We start from the raw sequence: 27,238 nt of genomic DNA, 5'->3' as shown, positions 1-27,238 counted from the left end.
CCACAGGTTTAACAGGCAGTGTGTTGTGGACAAGGACAAAAGAAACCAATGTCGGTATTGCAGGCTAAAGAAATGTTTTCGAGCAGGAATGAAGAAAGAAGGTGAGTAATGCATCTTGCATTACTGAATGGGGCATTTCCCTCTTTGTATAGCTTTAACATCCTAGCCATGCTGTCAAGTAGTGTTGTTAATCAGATTGTCGGGAGCATATCTTCTCCATTAATGAGAACAGGTACCCAGAACTCATAACATACGGGCATTTCCGCATGTTACCAAGTCCTCGTGTCTCCCACATGTACAGTCAAAAAAGAGGGTTGGAAGTTCTGTGATTGGAACTGAAGGCGTTTTTCATTTGTTTTGGTGCGTGGTGGATAGTGAATGGATTTTTAAAAATTGTATGCTAGCAGTGTATTGAAACATGCATGCACTAAACAAACCAGCAAAAGCCAATCAGAGCATTGGAAATAAGCAACCAATCCTTGCTACCACATTCCATGTAAGAGCACACCCCCAAGCACTGAGCCTGGCCGCCATTTTTAAGCTCTGTATGCACTCTGTGCTAGGTTCCTTTTCAACATGCAAGCTGAAGAGGAAGGCAAGCCTGTGGAAGTACATAGGACTTCCTGGGAGAAAAAGGGAAAACATTGCCCTGCTTTGGAACTGGCGTGAAGAGAAGATTCAGGGTGCTGCTGCTCATCACCCATGCCCCCGCTCCACCTGCCCAGCAGACCCTCCACAGAAACCACTAGCGATGGCTCAGCACAGTAACTGCCTGTTCATGGCTTTTGTTGTGGCTGTGCCAACAGCCCATTGGTGGAGCCATCTATATGAGCACCAACAGCCCTTTGGTGGAGCCATCTATATGAGCACCAACAGCCCTTTGGTGGAGCCATCTAAATGAGCACTGGGTTGCTTCAAAGGTTCAAAAGCAATGATTCACGAATCAGAATGCAGCTACAAAAGCATTTCATGGCATTAATGACAATTTACTGGTGGTTAGATGATTCTGCAGCAGAATTTGCCTCAGTATTAACCATTCTCGCTCTCGCTCTCTTTCTCTAGCATACATACACAAACGTACTTACATATGTTTGTATGTATGTATGTACATAGTAGTGGTGGAAAGTGCCATCATGGTGACCCTGCTGGGGTTTTCAAGGCAAGAGACCAACAGAGATGGTTTCCCATTGCCTGCCTTTGCGTAGCGACCCAAGTCTTCCTTAGAGGTCTCCCATCCAATTACCAACCAAGACCAAGCTTCCAAGATCGAATGTGATTGGGCTTGCTTGGGCTATCCCATCCCCCCCCCTCTCTCATTACACTTACTTATTTTCTGTGAACAAAATTTGTGCACAGTAATAATTAATTTGATCTTGACATAAGAAATATATTGGTGAATAGAATGGGACAACAAAACAGTGTAAGGGTGCTTTGAAGAACCACCTGGAGCAGCAATCAGAGAAATAATTCCCCGTGCACTGTTTTCATGCAGGAAAATGGCTTGGGAGGGAGGGAAGGAGAAGCCCTTCCTGCCCATGTTGCAGTATTCTAATACCATTTGGATTCTCCTTAATTTTTAGAAGACTTTCCCTGCAGCTGCTGTGTGGCTACAGAGAATACGAGTTGTGTCCAGGGAATTTGTTGTTGTTGTTCCATCTTTTTCACTGCTTGTGGAATCTTCCTTAAATAATCAGGATTTTCAAGCAAGGATGCTGTCACAGCACACACACCCCTTTTATTTTAGCTTAAGTCTTCCCCCACCGTCCCCAGATTTTTCAATTTTTAAAAAATCATCAGTTTCATAACATTATAATAATGACCTAACATGATAACAATATTATTTATTTATTTATGTCATTTATAGTCCGCCTTTCTCACGGAGACTCAAGGCGGATTACACAGTGTGAGATTAGGACAGTCAATATACAGAACATTTCCATAAACAATGCCATACAGTAAATAGATACAAGTTCACAAAGACATGGCATTAGCAGGAATCCAATACAATATAGTAGTAAAGTCTATGGTTCTAATTTTAACTCATTAGTGGATCATCTGAGATCCCCCTCCCCTACAATACAGCCCTCCTATCTGAGTAAAAAAGCCCTTTTGAATCATTCAGTTTTGCATCGTTTGCGAAAAGCCAGGAGGTTGGGGGCTCTCCTGACCTCCTCAGGCAGGCTGTTCCACAGGGTAGGGGCCACCACAGGGAAAGTCTGTGTATGGGCAGCTGTTGATTTTGCTGATGTGAAGGGTGGCACCTGCAGGAGACCCTGTTCGGATGAGTGAAATTGCCGTGGAGGAGCATGAGGGGGGGAGGCAGTCCCGTAGGTATGCCGGACCAAGGCCGTGAAGAGCTTTGTAAGTGATAACCAGTACCTTCAACTAAGCATGGTAACTAATGGGTAGAGATGCAGGAGGTTCTCTGAATCCCCAGCTTTCCTTTTAAAAAAGCAAGTCTCTACCCCCTTCCATTGCATATGTCTTTTTTTCTCATCTGTGTGCCTTTTTTCATAGAATCATAGAATCACAGGGGTCATTTCCACACGGCTTACCTTGTTCCGGAAAACAGCAAAATCTTGCACAAAATCGTGCAAGAAGACGCTGTTATCACGCGAGAAGATGCGATAACAGCATCTTCTCACGAGATTTCACTGTTTTCCGGAGCAAGGTAAGCTGTGTGGAAACAGCCAGGGTTGGAAAGGACCTCTAGGGTCATCTAGTCGAACCCCCTGCAAAATGCAGGAAATTCCCAAATACCTCCCTGACTCCCCGCAAACACACAGTGACCCTTACTCCTTGCCCAGAAGATGGCAAAACTCCACGGCAAAACTTTTCTTATATCTCTACAGAAGACGCTATAGACTTGCTTTTTTAAAAATGAAAGCTGGGGATTCAGAGAGCTTGCTGCATCCATTATTATCATGTTAAATTGTTATAACATTATGAAATTAATGATTAAAAAAAAGATTGAAAGTGAAACCAGGAGAGGGAAGGAAGGTGAAGGAAGGGAGGAGGGCTTTGATTATACAAACCATCATCAAAAAGTGGGTTGGAGGTGGACGGGACAAACAAAACCAAAAGAAACATTCCGGGCTTTCCACAGACAATGCAAAACTGAATTATTGTCGAAGGCTTTCACGGCCAGAGAATGATGGTTGTTGTGGATTTTCTGGGCTGTATAGCCGTGGTCTTGGCATTGTAGTTCCTGACGTTTCACCAGCAGCTGTGACTGGCATCTTCAGAGGTGTAGCACCAAAAGACACTGTGACACTGAGAGATCTCTGTCTTTTGTTGCTACACTTCTGAAGATGCCAGTCACAGCTGCTGGCAAAATGTCAGGAACTACAATGCCAAGACCACGGCTATACAGCCCGGAAAATCCACAACAACGATCAAAACTGAATTATTCAAAAAGGTATTTTCTCAGCTAAAAGGGCAGTATTGTAGGAAACGGGTCCCACAGATATATAGCTAATGAGTTATGAACTATAGATTTCACCATTATGTTGCCTTACATACTATCAGTTGCTTTAAATATGTACTCCTATATACTACCTGTGCTTCATGTTGCTTAATTTAAGTCCTAGAATTGATTATGTTCTGTTTCAGCAATTCTTCAACCCCATTTTGGATCCTTGCTAATACTATGTCTTTGTAAACTTGTATTCATTTACCCTATGACATTGTTTATGGTAATGTTCTTGACATTGTTTTTATTTACCCTATAACATTGTTTATGGAAATGTTCCTGACAACGGCTGATTCCGCACACGTTGGATAATGCACTTTCAATGCACTTTATCAATCGTTTGAGGTGGATTTTTTGTTCCGCACTCAAAAAAATCCGTTCCAAATGATCTATAAAGAGGATTGGAAGTGCATTATCCAATGTGTGCAGAATCACTCACTGTGTGGAAATGCCTGTCCTTGTCCTTGCCACTGATTGTACTAACCTCTCAGTATGTAATCCACCTTGAGTTTCAGTGAGAAAGGCGAAATATAAATGAAATAAATAAATAAAATTCTACACAAAGAACAAAATCAACTCAGAATTGGCTTCCAAAAATAGCTCAGGGCTAAAGTGGTCTCAAAAGAATTGGGGTGGGGAATGGGGAACACATACACAAAAAAAAATCCTGATGAAAACTAAAGGCAACAAAAATGTGTGTGGAAATCATGACATAAATTGAAGCTGTATGGGGCCAGAACCAATTTAAAAAACCCTTGTGGAAAAGCCCATATTCGTGTGGATAGATCTATCAGTGGCTAGGCATGACAGCTAAAGGGTACTGTCTTATTGAGAGGTACTGCTTGTGGGGTTTTGGGGGAGATGTGATTGGCCACTGTGGGAGCCAGGATATTGGACTTCATAAACCAGTGTCACCAACTTTGTTGAGTTTGTTGAGCATATTTGAAATTTAAGAAAGGGTAGGATTACCAATTGGCCTGGAGAAAAATGTCCTGTCCCTTTAACAGAGGCATAATGTGTGGAAATGGACAGCTGAATCTTTGTTATAACATTGAGGTAAATGACATTGCCTGAGAAATAACATCTCATGAAGCCCAATTAAAAGGAGTGGATATTTTTCTCCGGACTGTTTGGCAATCCTAATTTGACCCCACCACAAAATGGCTGCCATGGGGGCTGGGGCCAATCACCAAGTATTGCTTGGCTCTAAGCAAAGTATGTTATTATGACCAAGGCAGGTGTTTCCAAATGGTTGCTTCCTGTTGACACAAAGATTATGTCTCCTTGGCTCTTCTGAAGGACCTCCTACTCCAATGAGGTGGAGGAAGTTCAGGATTGGATCGTTGCTTTGGGAAAGAAAGAATTGGACACCAGAAAGCACAGTGGTGGGCACCATGGCACTTATGGGGAATCCATGTGGGGAATAACTTCCATAGACCATCGGTCTGTCCCAGAACATTTTGTTCTTTTTTTAGAAAAGTGCTGGTACTCATGATGTTCACTGCCTTTAGGAACCCAAACCTGCCAGCTTAAAGAGGTGCCGGTACTACAAAAAGAAGTGCTGGTACCAGTGTGTACCACCAGAAAAAAAGCCCTGGTCTGTCCCATCTAAAAGACTGGTCATTGTTGTTCCCATGAGCTCAGGTATTTCTAAAGACTTGTCTTCGGTTTGCCTTAAGGATACAGGAATCCTCTCTTCTTCCCAAGCCCATTTTACATTTGTCTGTTAATATTCAATAGAAGTTACATTAGGTCCATGACCGGCTTAATACTGAGTAAACATTTAGAAAACATCATGCCGTGACTGAGCGAAGGGGGTGGGATCCTGATAACAAATTGTGTAACCTTGAGCACTCCTATTAACAGCTGCTGACTTCATGGTTTTAATTTCTGTACAACCTCATTATAACCCTTTTATCAAGCTGAATGATACGACTGGAAAATAAATCTGGAGAGCTACAGGTATAATAACAACGATCAGATATTGTTTCACACAGATATTCTTGTGATTAGCCATTAAGAGGATTGGTAGGCCTCAAGTGATAGCTGAATGCGTGACTTGGCAACCTGGTGTGCCTCTTCAGGACGTTAGTGGTGGTCACAAACCGATCACGTATCGGGAGACATCGGAATGGAACTCCTAAACTTTCCAATCTCAGCCAGTGTCACTGCTTATAACAACCTCTTCACAGGGATAAAGAAAAAATCTCAGCTACTAACATAATTCCAAAACACTGCCATCTCACGATCCTCAGTTCTTCTCTGTTTCTGATATCATAATCCTCCTATCCCATCATATCCCTTCACAGTCCGTCCTGCCCATCAAGTCCCTACACATTCTTCATTACAAAACTCTAGATTAGCCAACTGAAGACGAGCTCATATTAATTGAATCCTCTGCATTCTGTGCAGACATGGGAATGTGATATTCGGAAAATATTTGCTTTCAAAAGGTCAGAAGTCTAGTCTTCGTGACTCTGAAGAACAGCATGAACACTTCTGAGTCATTTCTATACAGAAAGTTGTGTGAAATATTCAGATAGAAAACAGAACTAAAGCTGCTAATACATTTTCCATGGCTGTGGTTTTCTATTCACAGGTAATCAAAAGCTTCACTGAGCAAGAAATAATTATTATCTAAAGAAAAACACTGGAGCGGGATTATTGGGAAGCAGTTTCTTTATACAATGTGGCCACTATTTCACATTGTTACTGACTTTCCATTGTGCACTTACTTATCATTAATTTACATGTACATTGCAAGGCATTTGTGTGTGTTTCTGTGTCTTATCTTATGATTGATTATATTTGTATTTTGTCTTGCCAGCAATGGTTATGATTCTTGCATTGTTAACTTAATAATTTTGTTTGTTAAGTGAACCTTTTTTGGTTATTTTGTTGCCATTCCCTCCCTAATTTTTAAATCCCAGCCCAGTCCCTGCTGACTACCACACTCAGATTCTATGATCTTAAACTTAGAATAAATTAAGCAAATAAATGCATACAAAGTTGCTTAATTCTCCTAATTTGCATGAGGTCTGGTTGAAATTAGACATCTGATAGATTTTTTAAAATCCTGACTAATGTGTCACACAGTCCTAAGAACACTTTCCTGGGAGTAAGCCCCCATCGAATTGACTGAAGAAGGATTCTGAGCAGACCTGTTTAGTATTGCTCTCATAATCATTGTTGCGTTTTGGCTGCTAGAAGTTTGTCAGAGGTGAAGCTCTAACAAAGCTTCCTGGCTTGCAGTCTCACATGTATTTTAACATGCCTTGATTATCATTCAGGATTCTTTTGCCAAATGAGTGAATATATATTACCATCATTCAGGGTTGTGCCTTTTCTGCTTTAAATGTCACAACTTAGTGCAGGAGAAGATACTCCATCGCTTGCTTATTCTGGCTGGCCTTACTTCTTGCTTCCTACACTGGTGCAATTCCACAGGTACTATAACCCAGTCCTACTTTCCACCTCATTCTCTGTTCTCCAGTGAAATGGACTAGCACTGGGTAAAACTTTGTCAGTTTCACTGATTTCTTATTGCTGTATGTAGGGGCAGGGCACTTATATGCCTTTCTGTAGAAAGCCACACATGCCCACATTTCACCTCTCTCTCTTTGGAGAAGCAGCAGCAATAAAAGCAGGGAAAGGGCATGAATGAGTAAAATTTCCCTCCCAGAAACTTTGAAACTTTCAGGACTTTCTCCAAACAAGGGAGAAAGGAACTTGACATTTATGAATCAGATATGGCTTCTTCCTTGAAAGCAGAGGAGGAAGACAATGCCTTCCTTCAGAGATGCATTGTTAAAACAAAGTTTTCTTCCCACTTTTCTGTAAAGAGGTTAAAATGTTTAAAAAATGGCGAGTGGAAGATTAAAAATGTGCTTCAGATGGAACACGTTTACAGGTAACATAAAATTCAGAGAAGATGAAACGTAATTTTAGATCCATGCTTCATGCATAGCTATCAATCAATTTAAAAAGTTATATACATTTTAAAACAGCATTTCTTCCAAAGGAAAAAAGCATTTGAACCTCTGAAGGGGTTTTTTTTGTTTTGCTGAGCTTTTTTGAGAGTAATCTAAATGGATTTTCTATTTTCATTTTGTTTTTGTTTCTTGTAGCTGTACAGAATGAACGCGATCGAATCAGTACCCGTAGATCCAGCTATGAAGACAGCAGCTCGCCTTCCATTAACGTTTTGCTGCAAGCAGAAGTACTTTCACAACAGGTACTTCCCCCCAATTATGAAAAAATCAACATCTCTGCATTTTAACCTTTTCTTTCTGTCTTACCCTCTTTCAGTAGATAGGTGTAATTGAAAGCTATTTTTGCAAGTACTTATCTGTCTACTTCTTAGTGTCTCAAAGAGCAGCTTTCATTTTGACTGCATGCATTTTTTGTCACTGATGACATCACAGGGAGTATCCAATCATATTCTATATCCCAGTTGTAATAACAATGGATGTGCTGTCAGCATTTCTCCAGGCATAAAATACAGTACTCAGAATTCAAGAAAAGATGCCTGTGTGGTCTTCTCCATACTAGGATCCAGGAGTGCTGCTGACTAGCCATTACTACTCAGGAGGAAGCAGAATTATAACTGTGATTCCATGCAGCATTTTATAAAATAGTGCACTTCTATAAGAAAAAAAGATTGTAGTCTATTGTGATGTTTATTGTATGCATCATATATATATATATATATATATATATATATATATATATATATATATATATATATATATATATATATATATATATATATATATATATATATATATATATATATATATATATATATATATATATATATATATATATGAATCAACTGAATTCTGCAACTGAAAAAATATGAATCAAATGAATCCTGCAACTGAAAAAAGCAAGTGGGTGTTTGAAAGCACTGTTGCTGCATTCAAGGCCCGCAGCCTATTCCACAGGACTGGAGTTGGCACAGAAAAAGCCCTTGTACAGGATGATGTTTTCGACTTCTCTTATCAATGGAATAGGCAGTAATTCTACTGTAAGGAGTGGCATGCCCTTCCAGTCTCATAGTGGAAAAGGTGGTCCTAAGGTTGCCAACTAAGTGGGACCCAGAGATCTTACAAGTGATCTCCAGACTACAGAAATCAGTCCCCCCTGGAGAAAATGGCTTCTTCCATGAGTAGAAATACACATTACCAGGGCTTTTTTCAGCAGGAACGCAGTGGGACGGAGTTCCAGCACCTCTTGAAAGTAATCACATGTCCAGTGGCCCCACCCCCTGATCCTGTTTCCTCCCATGCGCAGCCCAAGGCGTCCACAGGCAAAGAGTGGCAAGAAAAGTTTCAGTTTCAAAGCCAGCTGCTTTTCAGCTGATGGGAGAGGGATCCCCCATCAGCTGAAAAAAACTGCGGGCTTTGAATGCAGCAACAGTGCTTTCAAACACCCACTTGCTTTTTTCAGTTGCAGGAAGGGGAGGAGGGACCCCCTTAGCTGAAAAAAAGCAGTGGGCATTTGAAAGCAGTAACGCTTTTCTTCTGTGTGTTTCTCCCTCATTTCCATCTTGAGAGTTCCACCTCCTCTTTTCCCAGAAAAGAAGCCTTGCGCGTTACTAAGTACCTAGGGACGCTCAAGTGCAGGACTGTATGTGTAGTCCTCAGTTCACGTGCAGGCTGTTCTTGCTCGGCACACGTGAATGTCACTTTGTGTGATAGCAATAAGGATTGTGGGGGTTGGACTAGATGACCCTGGAGATCCTTTTCAGCCCTATGATTCTATGATTGAATCATCTTCCCTGTTTTAATTTGTCTGTAATGACTGAGCCAATTAATCATGCCCACTTCGGAGAAGAGAGCTAGTGCCAAAACAACTCCAGATTGGTAGGAAAGGCTCTTCTATACGACCTAATTCAGGCAGATGCGGCTGAGAAGTTTCGCTCCGCTCCAGGGACACTCACCCAGAGATCAGTATTTATGTGCTAACCCTTCTGTGTTCCTCCATTAAGGTGCAACACGGCAAGGTGTGTATTTTTTTACAATGTTATTTATTCAGTAACATTTTTAGATTTGGCAACATTCCAGCAAATAAAACTTGTTGGTTTAGTTGGGGGTTGGGGAGCAGATCCTTTGCAGGTAGCCACATGTCCTTGCTTAGCGAATGAATGAATTGGGATCTAGGGATAAACTGCTGGGAGGAACAGGGCAAGAATGTTACAACAGAAGGAGGAGACAGAAAGGAGGAACAATGAACTGGCTATTAGATCACATAGGGATGAAAACTGACTTCTGGGGAAGGCTTGGGTTTCCAACAAGTTCAGTGTGTCATAGCAATTGCAAAATCGAAAAGAGTCCAGTAGCACCTTTAAGACTAACCAACTTTACTGTATCATAAGCTTTCGAGAATCACAGTTCTCTTAATCAGATTTCGATTTTGCTACTACAGACTAACACGGCTAACTCCTCCGGATAGTAATTGCAAGGCGTACATACGTGTCCACACATCTCTTGCAAAAGAAAACCCAAAAACATTCTAATAGTGACAGGGGAAAATGTTTGATGGCAAAAGGCACAATTATGTAAAAACTAGGGGTCCTTGATTATGCTCTTGTTTTTTCTGGATGCTGATTTCTGGTGTGGCTTTTCCCCTATGGCCCTTTCCAGAGGTTGCCTGTAGCCTCTTCCAGCAAAGTGATATAATTAGGTGTGGCCCTTGTCTTTCCTCTGATCCCTGTCTTTGTCCTCGGCAAGCCAGACATTCCTTGCATCACCTTTACCCAGGATTAATGCCCACCAGGGGGGGCTTCAGAGAGCAAAACCAAACAGGGGTTCAGGACCACACACATGTCAGATTTTTTGGCACCTCTAGGTGTGTTTACTTTCCTTACCGCACTAAGCAATGACATATGAAGTGCCTCTCTCACACTTGCAGATGTCATCGCCGATTTCCATGATTAGTGGAGATGTCAGAGGGAAAAAGATTGCAAATATCGCAGACGTATGTGAGTCCATGAAGCAGCAGTTGTTGGTGCTGGTGGAGTGGGCCAAGTACATCCCAGCCTTCTGTGAGCTTCCCCTGGATGATCAAGTGAGCTTCTTTCCAGTTCTTTGGTTCTCTCTTTTGTTTTATCTAAAAGTATCCTATTAATTTTTTCAGAGGAAATGTACATTCCTCATTCCAGTTGTAAGCATTTATTGAGCATCTTGTGATAACCCCAACTGCGCATGGTTATCTCATTGCTGCTCATTTCCACTCACACAATTCTTTGGCAAAACCATAATGACAAAGGCGTGCTCTTGAGAAACTTAGGTAGTCTGGAAGGGAATGGAACTTACAGCACATGGGCTTAGACTGAAGTAACTGTGCAGGGGGTTGGACTGTCAGATGCACATTAATGCTGAAGATGACAATCTCGTGCACACTTCAGGACAGCAGCATTTAAGTCCAGTAGCATCGTAAAGACCAAAAAGATTTTCTGAGTATAATGGAGCTTTGACTCGCGAAAGCTTATCCCCTGGAAATCTTGTTGGTCTTTAAGGTGCTACTGGACTTGCATCTTGCTCTTCTACTGCAGACCAATATGGCCAGCCACCTGAAACTTACAAGGGAGGATCGTCCCGTCCCCACAGTGGGCATCCTTTGGCTGTTAGATGTGGGGATTAATGATTGTGCTGAAAGGTCAAACTGGATGTGCCAGATAGCACAGATCTTGGTTAGTGTTTGGAAGAATAATTGCAGCTCTGGTTTGCATCAGGGCCATGGACGGCATTTAACCCTTCCACCTTCGCATGGCTATTCAAACCAAAACTTGACTCATATCGTATAACATTATTAGCGCTGCCAGGAAATAAATCCAGATGCTTGTATTTTGCCTGTCTGTTTTTCTTCAAAGTTTGTGGACATGAAACCACACGAAGGGGTGAAAAGTTTAAACTCATCCCCACCACCACTTGTGCAGGTCTAATCCAAATCAGAGTCCACATAGCTATAATTGATCTTAGGACTAAACTAGACCTGATGGCATCTTCATGGCCACCATCATTTTAAAATGCCATGAGGGCCCAATTCCGATCTGCAGCACGGTGGGCTAAGTCCTTCTTGCTCCTCTCCCTGTACATTATCAAGTGCTAAAACAGCCATGACTGCCCTCTCCTGAAGCTATTTCAGCACTTGAAAGGGGGCAGGGAGGGGGGACAAGAGCGGCAGCCACTCGGACACCTGCCCGTCTAGTTTGGCCCTTACAAAGATGGTGGGAAGATCTTCCATGGATCTTCTGGCATCTTATCTGCTTTGACCCTTAGTGGAGTTATTTTTAGAGCCAACAAGAGGAGCAGGCAACTCTTGAAGGAGGAAACAGTGAGTGAAAGCTGTTGCCTTGGTACCCTGCTTGCGGACTTCCGGAAGGCACCTGGCAGGCCATTGTGAGGAGCCGGATGCTGTACTTGGTGGACTTCTGGCCCAACATAGCAAGGGTCTTACATTGTTCCATTGCTCCTGGGGGATGGCTTTTGTGCATGAGAGCCAATATTATGCCTATCCAGACCATGAATATGGCTGGTGACAACAAGTTCTGATGCATATGCCATGGGCTCTTTTCCCCACGATAGTTTCCCCACTACTGGGAGTGCCTGCATTTCCTGTTGCGTGCTCCAGTTTATTTGCAGAGTTCCTTTACGAGCGTGCTCTTTTAAAGAATCTGTCCCTTTAGCCTCAGCATCAGAGCTTTGTTCTGTCAAATTCATCTCCTCTTCTTTGTCTTGATCCAGAAAACTAAACCTCTGAGAAACCCTTCTGTCTCTTCAGCTATTTCTTTGCAAGATATTTCTCCTACTCTGTTTGTTCAGCGTGTACAAATTGGCCCATCCCCATAAAAAAATCCTTTCCCCAAATCCTTCAGTTAATGTTTAGTGGTTGTTTGCCACATAGCTCAGTCCCAGTCGGACATTAAGAAGCATCCATGTCACGCTGAATCTTTATGTTAACCTTTGTTTCTACAGAGCTTTTTAAGAGAAGTAGGACAGGAGATTCAGAACATTCTTGAGAATCGTTGAAGGGTATAAAGTGACACAATGCAATCATTAACACAAGGCAAGCAGAGATTTTTTTTTTTAAATCCTTCAGTTTTTTATCTCAACAAAGATGCCTACTAGAGAAATCGATGGTGTTAGGGCAGGGATGCTAATCTTGGTGAAAGTGGCCCACCATTTGACCATTCGTGTTACCTAGATTCCCTCACAGAGGCCTAATGTTTCTGGCCAACACTAGCCGAATACAAAGGCCAGTTGTCATTTTTGTTGCTTTTTTGGCTACAGTCCTGCCCCACACATAGGCAGCTGCACCCAGGGCCGGCGTCACCATTGAGGCAGTGAGGCGGGTGCTGGGGGCGCCGGAGGGGGTGCCGGGGGCGGATGCACTTGCCACAGAGCTGGTGTGCCTGGCCCGCAGCTGCTGCAGCCAGCCAGCCCCACGCCACCGCCACTGCCGCCACATGCCCCCGGCCGGGCGCAGCAGCCACGGGCCAGGCACAGTAGGCGTTTGGGGTGGCGTGCGGAGCGCGGGCAGTCTCTGCACGCCGTCCCAGCCACCTGCCGGCCAATGGGGCTGGCTTTGCTGCGTGATGATGTCATCACATGGCAATGTCATCACGCAGTCCAGGGGCAGGTGCACGCACTGTGTGCGCGCGCACGTGGGGGTAGCTGCGGGCGCCAGAAACCCTGGCGCCGGTGGTGGCTGCACCCATGGGAGGAAAGCAGTATTGGGAATATCTCTTTCCCCCCTCAACTGCACCTCTTACTTGGAGCAGCCAGCTGGAGAGGGGAAGAGAGCTCCAAAGAGAGGATTCCATAAGATCCCTTCCTCTGAGCAAAGCTGTACACGCTTCAAAAACAGATTTTGCACCTAATAAGTAAAATTAGGTGGGATGAGGTGTTCCTCCTTAAAGCATTTCCATAAAAATGGGATTGCCTTGAGGGTCAGCATGCCAGTTGCTCAGTTTCTAGCATGATCTCATTACCTCCAATGATCTGGTCTTCCCAGGAAGGAAGAGGAAGAGGTGCTTTGTTTACACTCTTTTCTGTGGGTTCATCACAGCCCTTTGCTCTGCTCTTCCCATGTCATCTGGATAATAATATACCTTTGTTTCATTCAGGTGGCTTTGCTACGGGCACACGCAGGAGAACACCTCTTACTGGGGGCGGCCAAGCGGTCGATGATATTCAAAGACATCTTACTACTAGGTAAAGCACATCTTTGCCAAAATCTCAGGAGGTTTCTGCTTCCTTTCACTAATGCCCCCGTCTGAGATTGTTTTTCTACGCAAGGATTAGGGGGGGAAGAAGCACTGGCATCTTGTTGCTCATTCAAATGCTGGATTAGAAAGCAATTGAACAATGAGGCCAGAGACAATGTAGTTTTTACAAGAGTTCAGTTCTGGTTTAGAGAGGACCACGCTTCATTTTTTCTTTAAAGATGTTGAGAATTTTTGAAACAATACATAAATCTGCAAAGATCGACAAACAATGACATACGAACCTGATAAGGTTGCCCACCTCTGGGTAGTGGTTGGGGATCTTCCAGAATTACAACTGATCTCCAGGGAACAGGGATCAGTTCCTCTGGAGAAAATGGCTGCTTGGAAGGTGGACTCTGTGGCATTATACCCAGCTGAGTTCCCTCCCCTCCCCGAACCCTGCCCTCTCCAGAGAGAGAATCCACTAGAACCCACAAGTATAAGGGGGAGCGTTCACAGCTGCTTAGAACCGCTCAACAGGAAGCTAGCAATTCTCCTGTTTTAAACCAGCTTTTTCAAGAGTGTTCTACAAGCGGTTATCTCCCTATGACAAGCAATAATACAATGATACAATAAAAATCCTTTTTGTATAACAATTGAGTGGTTCTAAGCGGCTGTGAACGCTCCCCCTTACTGAGACTTGTGGGTTCTAGTGGATTCTCCCACCAGGGAGATGGCATTGGTGCCGGCCACTTCCGATAGCTGAAGTTATGCCTATAAAAGAATAAGCAAGACAACATTACAATGGGAATACTCACCTTGACTCCAAGTCTCAGCTGTTGTTATAAAGAAGAAACATTCCTGTGGAATTTATTGTTATGGTTATTGGAATCTTTGGATGTGAACATGTTATGATTGACATTCTTATTTCTGAATGACAATTACTTCTGTGTAATACAGTATTATTACTGTATTGCAGTTTATTAGAGATATTAAATGTTTGAATATATTGAATATATCTAATGCACGGTGCACTTTAAGAACGAATATACTTGCATCCATGGTTGGTTTTTGTATTACTAATTGTTGACTGGCAGCAGCTCTCCAGGGGCTCAGGGAAAGGTCTTCCACGTTGCCTACTACCTGATCAGCCATGTGGCTGTGCGGATCCTGGATGAACTAGTGTTGTTTTCCATGAATGAACTTGTGTTGCCTTTCCAGGATCTTTCAATTGGAGATGCCAGGGAGCGAACTTGGGACCTTCTGCATGCCAAGTAGATGCTCTATCTCTGAGCCACACACAAAGCTATCACTGAGTCCCTCCCACACACAAAGCTTTCCCAGTGCGGCATAAAGGACTTCCCTAGGGCCATTTCTGGTTGGGAAAACAACATGAGAGGGGAAAGGATTTGCACCCCCTTCCCATGTGCTCTACTCTTGATCCAAATCAGGGACTGTGTACCTGGAAAGCGCACACCTGAGTGATAGGCCAGGACTAGTAGGCCCTCAGGTAGGAGGTCCTAGGAAAGACATTTCTCTGCATGGGAACCTAAAGAGCTGCTGCCATCAGATATGACAATCCTGAGCTATATGGACCAATAATCTGACTTGGTATAAACGATAACATGATTGATATAGTATCGAAGGCTTTCACGCCCAGACAACATTAGTTGTTGTAGATTTTCCGGGCTGTATGGCTGTGGTCTTGGCATTGTGCCATACAGCCCGGAAAATCTACAACAATGAAAGATAACACCATCAATTGACTGCGGTATGGGTGGAATCACCTAATGCTATTTCAACTTGTCTTCTAAAATTAAAAAGCTGTGCAATAAGAAAAAGAGACTGCCTGAAAGATTCATCAATCAATTTTCTCATCTCCAATGTATGTATGGGAAGAGGGGTCAAATATTAGCACAAGGGAAGGCATCGCATTTGGGCTTTAAAGAATACCACCTTTTTCTGCAGGAAATGATCACATAATCCCTAGAAATTGTCCGGAACTGATGGAGGTCAGCCGCGTGGCTGTGCGGATCCTGGATGAACTTGTGTTGCCTTTCCAGGAGCTGCAGATTGATGATAACGAATATGCGTGTTTGAAAGCCATCATCTTCTTTGATCCAGGTAGAATGAATTTTTTTTCACTAACCGGAAAAAAAATCTAACTACTAAAAACAGGTTTCATCACTAATGCAATTTCTTGGTGGTTAGTTGGTTATACTAAGAGTGGGCATTGACAAAAGATTCTCAAAAGACCCGCAGTTACATGAGATACTTGTCATTATATCTAACAACTAATGTATGTAGCTCTTTGTTTAAACTCTTAAATACACTACGGCCACTTCCACGTGTTCCAATTTTTAGGGAAGACCTACACAGCTACCTGCATGAAACTACCTGTAATTTCGGTTAGTATTATCATATTGAACATTAAATCCTGAGACTGAGGGCCAAACTACAAGTGACGAATGATACTGGTTGGACACTTGTCAGCTTCCCTCAAGTTTTGATGGGAAATGTAGGCAGCTTGGCGGAATGTTGGACAAGTGACAGTTGAAAAGTCCATTGGACAGCAGTTGAAGAGCCAAGCTGCAAGACCAGGATGCCTACATTTCCCATCAAAACTTGAGGGAAGCTGACAAGTGTCCAACCTGTGTCAGGCGTCACTTGTAGCTTGGCCCTGAGTGAAAAGGATCTTCCTAAGACTACGTAGTAGAGAAGAAATGTGGATAAGAACTGTCTCATGTACAACTCAGTCCTAAAAATACTTTTCCAGGACAAAACCCTACCGGATAAAATGGGACTTACTTCCAAGAAGATCTGTTTAGCATTACTCTCTTAGCCACTACATGACATTGATTCTATCGTGCCAGCCCCAAATGAATCACACTCAGATGACTGTGGTAGATCAATGCTGTGTGGCCCCAGGTGGATCTGTGAAAGAAGGGATCTGGGGAACTCCAGAATGGGAGAAGGGAGAAAGACATTTGCTGCCACCAGAAGTGCTGGGATTTGTTACTCACCATTTCTACATTCAGACAGAATTTGGCAACAAACCGCCTGCCCTGCATTCAGAGACATTATAAATGTTCTTTAATTCCCCTTGGTAACAGTTTTGAGCAGTTTGAGGGGTGCAAAGAAATGTGGCAACAACATATTCCAGTGAAAAGAAAAAAGACTGTTTGTAGGCAGAAGTAAAAGCCGCTAGTAGAATTTAGAATAAATCCAGCCCTAACTGTGGAGTCAGTTGACCAAGGCAGCACAAAGACATCTGAATCGATAAGCTGCACTTGACGGACCAACCCTTTCAAAATGCCTGTAATATCTCGTGGTTTGCTCCAGATGCTAAAGGCCTCAGCGACCCCACCAAGATCAAAAGGATGCGGTACCAAGTCCAAGTCAGCCTGGAAGACTACATCAATGACCGGCAGTACGACTCCCGAGGACGCTTTGGAGAGCTGCTTCTCCTGCTGCCAACCCTCCAGAGCATCACCTGGCAGATGATAGAGCAGATTCAGTTTGTCAAGCTTTTCGGCATGGCCAAGATCGACAACCTGCTGCAGGAGATGCTGCTGGGGGGTAAGTATGGCCGCTAGGGCTCATCAGAGAATTTCGCTGCCCTTGGCCTTCAAGGCTTTAGATCAGGAGCCCCCAACTTTTTTGACCCAGTTAACACCTTTGGAATTCTGATACAAAGTGGTGGATGCAACCAAAAATGGCTGCCACAGAAGGTGGAGCCAAGCACAAAATGGCTGCCATGGGAGGTTGAGCCATATACATACCCAGAAGAAGTCCAAGAACAGGAGAGAACGAGGTAATTTTACAAATACACGGGAAAAGAGCGAGAGAGAGAATAAATCCAACACTGGTAGAATCTGCTATCAACTCAAAACATTATTTTAATCTGCACATCCAATCAGATCTTGAATGGTCTATCAGGAGTTGTGCTGGACAAGAGCCCCGCTTGGCTTCACTCACTTTCTGAAAATGTTTGGTGAGTGCCATGGAAGGTATTGATAGGCACAATGGTGCCCATGGGCACAACATTGGGGACCCCTGCTTTAATGTTAGGCTAAGAAGCAGGTGCTGGTTGGAGCATCAGGCCCACTTCAGATGAGAGAAGGAAACATCTGGAGTCTGGTCTTTGCTCAGCACTCCCTACTTAAGGAAGATTTTAGCTAGTCCTCTCAATGTGACTGGCATATGGCTCTGAAAGAGTGTTATCTACATTTCTTCACCACCAACTTATGGAGGGAGTTGGTACATAACCTGTGACATGTCTTTTTTCCTCTTAAAATCCTACTAGCAGTAGAATATCCTAGTTAATCTTATTTAATATTGCCACACAATATTGTTACCAGTAAGGTGAAAAATGCATATACCAGAGCTCATTTTGAGGGGGAACGCACAGGAATGCAGTTCCGGCAGTTCCCCAAAGAGGTCACATGACAGGTGGTCCCACCCACCTGACTCTCAGTCTCAGCCATTTTGGGCCCGTTTTGGCCTGGATTGGCGCCGAAACGGCCCGGATTGGGCCTTTGACAGGTGGCGGATCACTCTCCCGCTCAGCAGCGACCCGATCCTGACCATTTTGCGACCCGATCCTGACCATTTTGACCTTTTCGGCTATTTTCAGCCCTTTTGCCATTTTGGGCCCAATTTCAGCCCTGAATGGCCAGGATTGGGTCCAAAACAGCCAGGATAGGTGATGTCATGGGGTGTAGCATATGCAAATCAGTTATGCTAATGACACATTTCCGGTTATGTCTAGGGGCGTGGCATATGCTAATGAGTTATGCTAATGAGTTCCTCCAGCTCTTTTCCTATGCAATGACCCCTGGCATATACTATCTGCATATACAGTGCAGTTTAGTGCAGTCTCCCCTTGCATGTCATTTTGTGCCCAAATTTTAATGGCTGAAAGGCATTTTGATATGCCCAAAATGTTGCTCCAGATTAAACCAGATTATTCCTGTGCCCCAACACCCGACATTAATATGCAGAAAAATTATGAATGACCCAGGCAATGAGAATGGGGTCTCTAAAGTTGTTTGTGTGTTTTGTACTGATAAATAAGATAAGTGAGATAAGAATCACAAATCACTAAAGAATGTTCCAGCAATGCCTTTTAATAATATAAACAATTCTAGGGTCATCGAGTGATGCGCCTCATGCTCACCATCATGCTCTGCACCCACACCTTATCCAGGAGAATCTAGGGACAAACGTCATCGTGGCCAACACAATGCCTGCTCAGATCCACAATGGGCAGTTGTGTGAGTATCCCTGCACTACTGATTCATCTTTCTAGGAATGCTCATATTTGCACCGAATCATGGTAGTCAGAGTGATTTAGGCTATGTACGGATAATATTCTTTTGCTGAAGATACAGACAGAGGAACTGTGCTTTGCACTGAAGGCTGGCTAGCTGCAGTGCACGGATGGCAGAAGCTTTTTTCTTGCATGTTGTTTACCTGACCAAGCTGCTATTGATTCCATTTGAGGAAACATACAATCATAAGCAGATAAGCAAATAGGAATTCTGAGGAGACCATGTAAAGTCAGGCACAGGGGGAAAGGATAATGCATGCAGTTTGGTGTAGTGGTCAAGAGTGGCAGGACTCTAATCTGGAGAGCCAGGTTTGATTCCTCACTCCTCACTCACTTGAAGCCAGCTGGGTGACCTTGGGTCAGTCACAGCTCTTCCAGAGCTCTCTCAGCCCCACCCACCTCACAGGGTGATTGTCATGGGGATAACAATAACATACTTTGTAAACTGCTCTTAGTGTGCATTATCCTGAAGGGCAGTATATAAATCGAATGTTGTTGTTGTTATGCATATGTGTACTGAATGCAGTAGTCCCAATTTATTTTATTTTTATTTATTTTATTTATGTCATTTATGGTCCACCTTTCTCACAGACTCAAGGTGGATCTGAACCTATTGTTTTTTAATTATAGCTATTTTCAGCCATGAGGTAGTTGGCAATTCTGCCTTGCATCACCTCAAGAATAGAGAGCCAAAGCTCAAGGAGGCACACAAAAAGGTTACAATCAAACATGATAGAAAAGGTACTGGAGATTGTCTTGCAGCGTCTCATTTGGTTTGTCCATGACTTCAGCTTTGTGCATCAAAATACCTTTGCTTCACTTGCCTGCTTTGACTGCACAAAAGGTAACCTTGTAACCTTGTTTTTCTCCCCACAGCCACCCCTGAAACTCCTCAGCCTTCCCCGCCATCTGGCTCGGGAGCCGAACAATACAAACTACTTCCTGGGGCCATTGCAGCTGTGGCCAAACAGCCCAGCTCGATCCCTCAGCCCACCATCACAAAGCAAGAGGTCATCTAGCATCCAACTGAAGGAATCCACTCAGTGTCAAAAAGACCATGCAAGGAGACTGGGGGAGGCACCCCTGGCCCCTCTTGTTCTCATCCTGATCCCTCTGGACGTGGAATATTCTCTGAGAAATCCCAGAGCATGGAGGCACCAATTTATTAGGCAGCAACAACTGCATGTACAAGACATGCACCTGTGCATGCTGCCAGAGAATACATGCACCCCAGCATTGCAGAACTGATGCATTGGTCTTGATGGATGCCCCGGATCCCAAACTGTATACCAGCTGGTGGTGGATTGTTTCAAAAATTGCACTGACCTGCCTGTCTCTTCACTGCCACCGAGTTACTCAGTTTTTTCCCCTCTGCAAATCTGCTTGACTGGGGAAAACCGGCATCAGAATGGAAGGGAGGACAAACCTTCATTGGGGCATCTCTAAATAGCTCCAAGCTCCTCCATGGACGTCAAAGAGTTACACATTCCCCGATGAGAGTGGTCCCCAAGGAGGAAGATGCAGAGTTAGGACCGGCTGCGGCTGACCTACATGCTGCTTCTTCCACAGCTTCCCTGCCAGCTTCGGGTTAATATGAACCGAGCGCCCGGTTTTGACTCTTCCTGTGATCTTCAACAACTAACAAAATTCAGTGGCACACGCATGTTCTCCTGAAGTACAGATTCAAGGTGATACTTGGTCCAGCTGGTAGATGGTGATTTATGTGAGGAACCCGGCAGGCTGTTTGAACAAAAAACTGCCTTGCTGTTTCAATCTAAGGGTCATCTGTCCCTGTATTCTCTCCTTCTAACTGTGGCCTGTCATGTGAATGAGATGGCCTGCTTTACTTAGTTTGGTTCTCAAGTATACTGCTTGTGGACATGGAGGTTCCATATAGCTAACATGAGCAATGAGCTTTGATATACCTGTTCTCCTGGTGAATGTGTCTAATCCTCATTTGCCTTGTTGGATCAGGTCAATTTATTTTGGGATGGAGGGGGATTCATCTGTGCTGAGGTTCAGTTATTTTTGGTGACCTTGTTCCCCACCTGTATCCAAAATTGATTTTTGTTTCAGATGGGTAGCTGTGTTGGTCTCCAGTAGAGCAGCAAGATTCAAGTCCAGTGGCACCTTAAAGACCAAGAAGATTTTCAGGGTACAAGCTTTTGAGAGTCAAGCACCCTTCATCAGAAGACCAACATTTTCAGGATGCAAGCTTCCGAGAGTCAAAGCTCCATTCATCAGACTCTCAGTGAGCTTTGATGCTCAAAAGTTTAATACCCTGAAAATCTTGTTGGTCTTTAAGGTGGTACTTGACGTGAATCTTGCTGCAAAATAGAATTGTATCACTGAATGTTATGGAAATAGGATATCCTCATCAAGTGAGGCGAGTCCATCTCCATGTAGTTTCCTTAAGCGGAATCAAATCATTGGTCTATCGAGGTCAGGATTGTCTACTCAGATTGGCAGCAGCTTGCCAGGGTTTTAAACAGAGGTTTTTCACCTCGCCTCTTACCTGTGCCTTTTAACTGGAGATGTCAGGGATTGAGCCTAGGACTTCATGCATGCCAACAGATGCTCTGCCACTGAGCCATGGCCCTCCACTGTCCATCCACTTCTAGGCATGAATAAAATACAGAATAACAACATGTTATGTATTATCCCAGGTGCTACTATTTGGGGGTTTGTGGAGGACAAATGAGTGCAAACTAAGGAGGCTGGGAGAGACTCAGGGACAAGGCTGACCGGACCACCTGGGCATTTGCCTCAGGCCTCGCCACTGCTCAAGGTGTTCATAGACCAAGGAAGCCCATAGACAGCCTTACAGGTGGACCAACTGTACCCTTTTGCCAGGATTTGTGCTGATTGCATTGTAGTGCAAGCTAATCTCCTGCTCTTGCCAAGTTTGCTTCCTGATTTTGAACTCATGTTGCCATGCCGTAGGCTAGGGATGCTAGTACAAATCCTTGCATTGCTTCCCATACCCAGATAGCCATTATGGTGGTGGAAAGTGCTGTCAAGTCACAGCTGACTTATGATGATGACCCCGTGGAGTTTTCAAAGCAAGAGATGTTCAAAGGTGGTTTGCCATTGCCTGGTTCTTCATAGCAACCCTTGGTGATCTCCCATCTCCAAGTACTAACGAGGGCCAATCTTGCTTGGCTTCTGATATCTGATGAGATTGGGCTACCCTGGGTCATCCAGGTTAGGGCAGGAATTATGGTATGTCCCTACAAACTGAGATTTGGAAATCGTAATGAAGGAGGGTTGAGGGACTGCAGTTGAGCTTTGCCCTGTTCACATGAATGTGCATACATCCTGCATGTATATATATCTATTTGTAAGAAAGAGCCAACTCACTTTGCAATTGAAACCAGAGACCAGTACCTGAATAAATGGGGAAGCCTGTATCACACATTCAGCAGTACATGCATTGAGTGTAACATGAAAATTACCCAATATATTTTAAAAGTGAAGCGTTAACTGTACACATGTTCACTATAACTTCTAAACAGAGCTGTTGTCTTCCTGTTTTGAGGTCTTTAGCACATGCTGCTATCATATTTTCAAATCTGCCTCCCCAACCATGATAAATAGAAACCTGGAAAAAAATCAGCAACTCAAAATTCTAAGGCTGTATGGAAGTGGGAGTGCTTGTGATTCAAGGATATAAGCTTACCATTGTAGAATTAAACCAAAGTTTGTAAAATAGAAGACCTGAAGAATGCCGTAATAATAATGAAATTCAATTTATATACTGCCCTTCAGGACAACTTAATGCCCACTCAGAATGGTTTACAAAGTATGTCATTATTATCCCTACAACAATTACCCTGTGAGGTCGGTGGGGCTGAGAGAGCTCCTAGAAGCTGTGACTGAACCAAGGTCACCCAGCTGGCTTCAAGCAGAGGAGTGGGGAATCAAACCTGGCTCTCCAGATTAGAGTCCTGCTGCTCTTAACCACTACACCAAACTGGCTCTCCAGGTTGGTCATGAAACATGCACATCTTGGGGGATATTTATGTTTACCCTGTCTTAAAAAGCCAATCTCACTTCAAGCTCTGATTTATTTAGCATAGTGAAAGGTGTACATCAGAAATGTAATATAAAAGAAAATCAAAAGCCCCTTGCAACCTTTCTTTTGTTCCAAGGTATTACATAAAAGTAGTAGATGAGTGAAGTTTCTAGTTTCATAGAGAAGTACAAATCCAATTCACAAGGAAATGAAAAGTCACTATAAGATGACTCTGGGCCCTCATTATTTATGTGGCAAAATTATATTGAGAACCTGTCATATGAAGTGAGACTACAAGTTACCCCATTTTTAAAGAAGCTAATTTTCTAGCATTTGCCAGGATGCAGGAACTTTTTAAAAAAAATTACTTCATTTATATTCTCCTTTCTCCCCACTGGGGACCCAAGGCGGTTTTCATTATTTTCCTCTCCTCTAATTAATCTTCACAACAACCCAGTGATGTAGGCCAGAGCGAGAGTGTGTGACTGGCCCAAGGTCACCCAACAAGGGGACTTGAGCCTGGGTCTCAGGTCCTAGTCTGACACTCGATGCAAGTATTGAGGGAGAAAGCACACTCGCTTGGGCGTGATGCTTCCTCCTGAGAAACAGTTGCGTGAATAGGTTGCGTGAAGAGGGCTGTGGATGGTCAGCAAAGATGTGTGGCTGAAATGCTCTGAAATTCCTTATTTACATATATGGGACCTGTTGTCATAGGTACATCTGGTTCCAAACTGTCTACTCTAGCTAGCAACAGTTCTCCTGAGTCTCAGCAGAGAAAGGTCTTTCCTAGCTGCCTCCTGAGATTCTTTCAGATGTCAGGGACTGAACCTGCAACTTTCTCCACACAAACCCTGATTTATAATGACAATAATAATAATATTTGATTTCATATACCGCCCTTCAGAATGACTTAACACCCACTCAGATCAGTTTACAAAGTATGTCATTATTATCCCCACAACAAAACACCCTGTGAGGTAGGTGGGGCTGAGAGAGCTCTAGAGAGCTGTGACTGACCCATGGTCACCCCATTGGCTACAAGTGGAGGAGTGGGGAATCAAACACGGTTCTCCAGATTAGAGTCCTGCGCTCTTAACCACTACACCAAGCTGGCTCTGAGCCACAGCTATTCCCCATGTAAGGAATCTCACACAGACTCATAAAGGATATGGGACAGACATTTTGAATTCCCCCAAGATATTTTAAGTTCCCCAAAGCCCACATCTATACCCTATTGTATTGCCTGTTTATGGCCCAGCCATTGACCATGTTGATTTTTACTGTGTAATCTGCCTTGAGGCTCAGCGAGAAAGGTGGACTGCAAATAACAATAACAAGAGCAACACATTTAACATCCTTCCATCTGCATCTCTTCTGCTTTTTCTTACTGACACCTTGAACACAGAAAACTGCCAGGCCATGGGTTTATCCATGTTAGAATTATCTATTCTGACTGGCAGCAGGTCTTAGGAAGAGGTATCTCACACCACCTACTATCTGCTCCTTCCTAAGTGGAGAGGCCAGGAATAGAACCTGGGGCCTTTGGCAAGCAAAGTAGGTGTCCTGCCACTGCCACAGCCCTATCCCTGCTGGTCCCTCCTGGGAGAGGAATGAAAAAAAGAACAATTTGATGCACTGTCCATTCAGAGCACTGCCCTATCTCAGGAAAGCCTAGTGAGGCCTCCATTAAGAGAAGTCTTAGGGTGCTTAGGAGGATCTTGAAGGAGCAGCGCTCCTTCTGCTGAAGATCTTCTCTTTTTTTCTATCTGGGCCCACAAGTGATGAAAAATTAGCCTTTGTTCAAAGTGCTCTGAGCAGGAAAGAGCAATGGCAGCATCTGTTATATACACTGTATCTGTGCCCTGGAAAGATTGCTGTCTTTGGAACCCCTTCCCTCCTCAGCATCTGTCAAAGAATTTGCACATGTGCCAGAGAGCCCCGATGCATTGCAGAGATTTCTGGGGGCAGGAAAGAGTTGTAGGGTGTTTACAATTCACATGGAATGCTGGCCAAACCTCCTTGTGTATCACCAATACCCCACATGGGGTGCACCATAAGAGACACTCAACACAGCTCTGCCAATGTGGATTGCAGGGCTTATTTCAAGGGGGAATGTGCAGGAACGCAGTTCTGGCAGTTCCCCAAAGAGGTCACATGTCATCTGGCCCCACCCACCTGATTCTTGGCCATTTTGGGCCCATTTTGTCCTGTATTGGGGCCGAAATGGCCCGGATTGAGCGTCTGACGGGTGATGGATCACTCTCCTGCTCAGCAGCGACCCGATCCTGACCATTTCGGGCCCCTTTTTGGCTATTTTCAGCCCCTTTTTGCCATTTTGGGCCCAATTTAGGCCCTGAATGGCCAGGACTGGGTCCAAAACAGCCAGGATAAGTGATGTCAGGGGTGAGTGGCACATGCAAATCAGTTATGCTAATGACACATTTCCGGTTATGTCAAGGGGTGTGGCACATGAGAATGAGATATGCTAATGAGTTCCTCCAGCTCTTTTTCTACGAAATGACCCCTGGTGGATTGCAATAGAAGTTCAACACTGATGGGCAAGCGTCTTTCAGGGAAGATACTGTACTTGCTAGAAGGAAAGACCTGGGTCTGAGGTCTTTCTCTGGCCCTAAACCCAGAAACCAAACCTGGATCTTTACGCACTCAAGTTCCATGCCCTGCTACTGAACATGCCCTCTTTTGCTATTGCTGGCCTTTCCATTCAGAAACCCAAATGGTTAAAAAACCTCAGAGAGTGTGAGACTCAGTTCCTGCCATCTCATTGCATTTAGGAACTTGAATTATACATTGGGGAAATACTTGCTCATGATGACCACAAACATAAATTCGGTGGCATCATCTCTAGAATGTAAAGCACAGCTGAAGTTATAACTGCCAAAAGAACTCAAGCCAGATTCTTAACTGGAGTAAGACCAGCCTGTTGATATTAACGGAGCTCATCTCATTTACACTGGCATAGAGTGTCTTTTCCCTCTACTTCAGATGCAAAAATACATACCTTGCCAACAGACAGAGGGTGTCAAAGTATTGTAATATTTGGCAACCAGGACCTTGTTATGCTGTATAATTTATTATTATGATGGACCGAATCACTTTTTCCATAAATTATTTTGTAAATCGTGTTGATTATTTATAATTGCAAAATTGAACGCAAATAACATAAATGACAAAAACTGCTGCCTCAAATGTTTTCTGTATGTAGGGATAGTCTGAGTGTTTGGGCTGCAAAGTTCCCTCATGCCAAAAAGTCTAGTACGGTACATTGATTTTGTTGACTAATGCCTTCCAATGGAAACAGAGCTGTATTTCTTTATTAGTATTTTTTAAAAATACAAAAATGTTTTCTAATTTTTCTCAGATGGGTGTTTTTTTCCCCTTAAAGTAAAAACAGCAAACTTATTAAGGCCATATTAGGAATGTACATTCCATCAAGTACATTTTCCATCAAGTACGTTCCATCAAGTACATTTTCCATCAAGTACGTTCCATCAAGTACGTTTTCCCCTTCCATCAAGTCAAAGCCCAACTTATGGCAACCCAACCGGGTTGTCATGGTAAGAGACATTCAGATGTGGTTTGCCACTGCCTTCCTTTGCAGAACCACCTTAGACTTCTTTGGTTGTATTCCATGCAAGAGCAAACCAGGGCTGATACTGCTTACCTTCCAGGGTTTTATGAGACTGGGCTAGTCTGGGCTATCTGGGGCAGGAAGGAGGTAGTTCTAGATGAATGCATTTTTATAGACCATCAATCCCACTGTAATGTAATGGAGGGTGTTCCCAGGCAGGAGAAATTCAACATATCTTTTACATATTTCTTTCATCCTTTTTGCCAAGAAGTTCAAGATGAGTTTCATGGTTCTCTTCTCCACTTGCAAAATCTCACAAAAATCCTTGTGAAGTTGGTTAGACTCAGGTCACCAAGTAAGAGTCGTGGCTGTGTAGTATTTGAACAACACAGGGCTCTCCAGTTTTTGTGCAGGATTCTAAATATTACACCAGATGGTATCAACCTTCCATTTGCTGTTGTTACAATGGGGGTGGAATCAAGGAATTTCATTGTTTACCATCAATTTATAGTACGTTTTGTTAAAGACCAATGCAAATCTGGGTTCTTCTTTGAAAGAAGATAAATTAGGGGGGGAGTGGAAAGGTGAAGGAAGATAGGGTAGAATGAGATGGAAGG

The 27,238-nt window shown here is 43.6% G+C and overlaps 1 protein-coding gene across 2 annotated transcripts in view; it reads left to right on the top strand.

Annotated features, from left to right (window-relative positions):
• The window catches only part of HNF4A (hepatocyte nuclear factor 4 alpha), an 88,237-nt gene extending 61,858 nt beyond the window's left edge, over nucleotides 1-26,379 (top strand). For both annotated transcript variants that reach the window (XM_054980840.1, XM_054980839.1), the window contains exons 3-10: nucleotides 7-101; nucleotides 7,600-7,706; nucleotides 10,388-10,543; nucleotides 13,605-13,692; nucleotides 15,654-15,809; nucleotides 17,028-17,264; nucleotides 18,836-18,961; nucleotides 19,894-26,379. In XM_054980840.1, coding sequence (XP_054836815.1) covers nucleotides 7-101; nucleotides 7,600-7,706; nucleotides 10,388-10,543; nucleotides 13,605-13,692; nucleotides 15,654-15,809; nucleotides 17,028-17,264; nucleotides 18,836-18,961; nucleotides 19,894-20,036 — 1,108 coding nt within the window. In that variant the 3' untranslated portion in view covers nucleotides 20,037-26,379. The remainder of the gene's footprint in view (nucleotides 1-6; nucleotides 102-7,599; nucleotides 7,707-10,387; nucleotides 10,544-13,604; nucleotides 13,693-15,653; nucleotides 15,810-17,027; nucleotides 17,265-18,835; nucleotides 18,962-19,893) is intronic.
• The last annotated feature ends 859 nt before the right edge of the window (nucleotides 26,380-27,238 follow it).

Source organism: Eublepharis macularius, chromosome 5 (genome assembly GCF_028583425.1).
Source record: "Eublepharis macularius isolate TG4126 chromosome 5, MPM_Emac_v1.0, whole genome shotgun sequence".
Classification (NCBI taxonomy): domain Eukaryota; kingdom Metazoa; phylum Chordata; class Lepidosauria; order Squamata; family Eublepharidae; genus Eublepharis; species Eublepharis macularius.
Note: the sequence above shows the minus strand (reverse complement) of the source record. Positions and strands in the feature narration are given on the sequence as shown.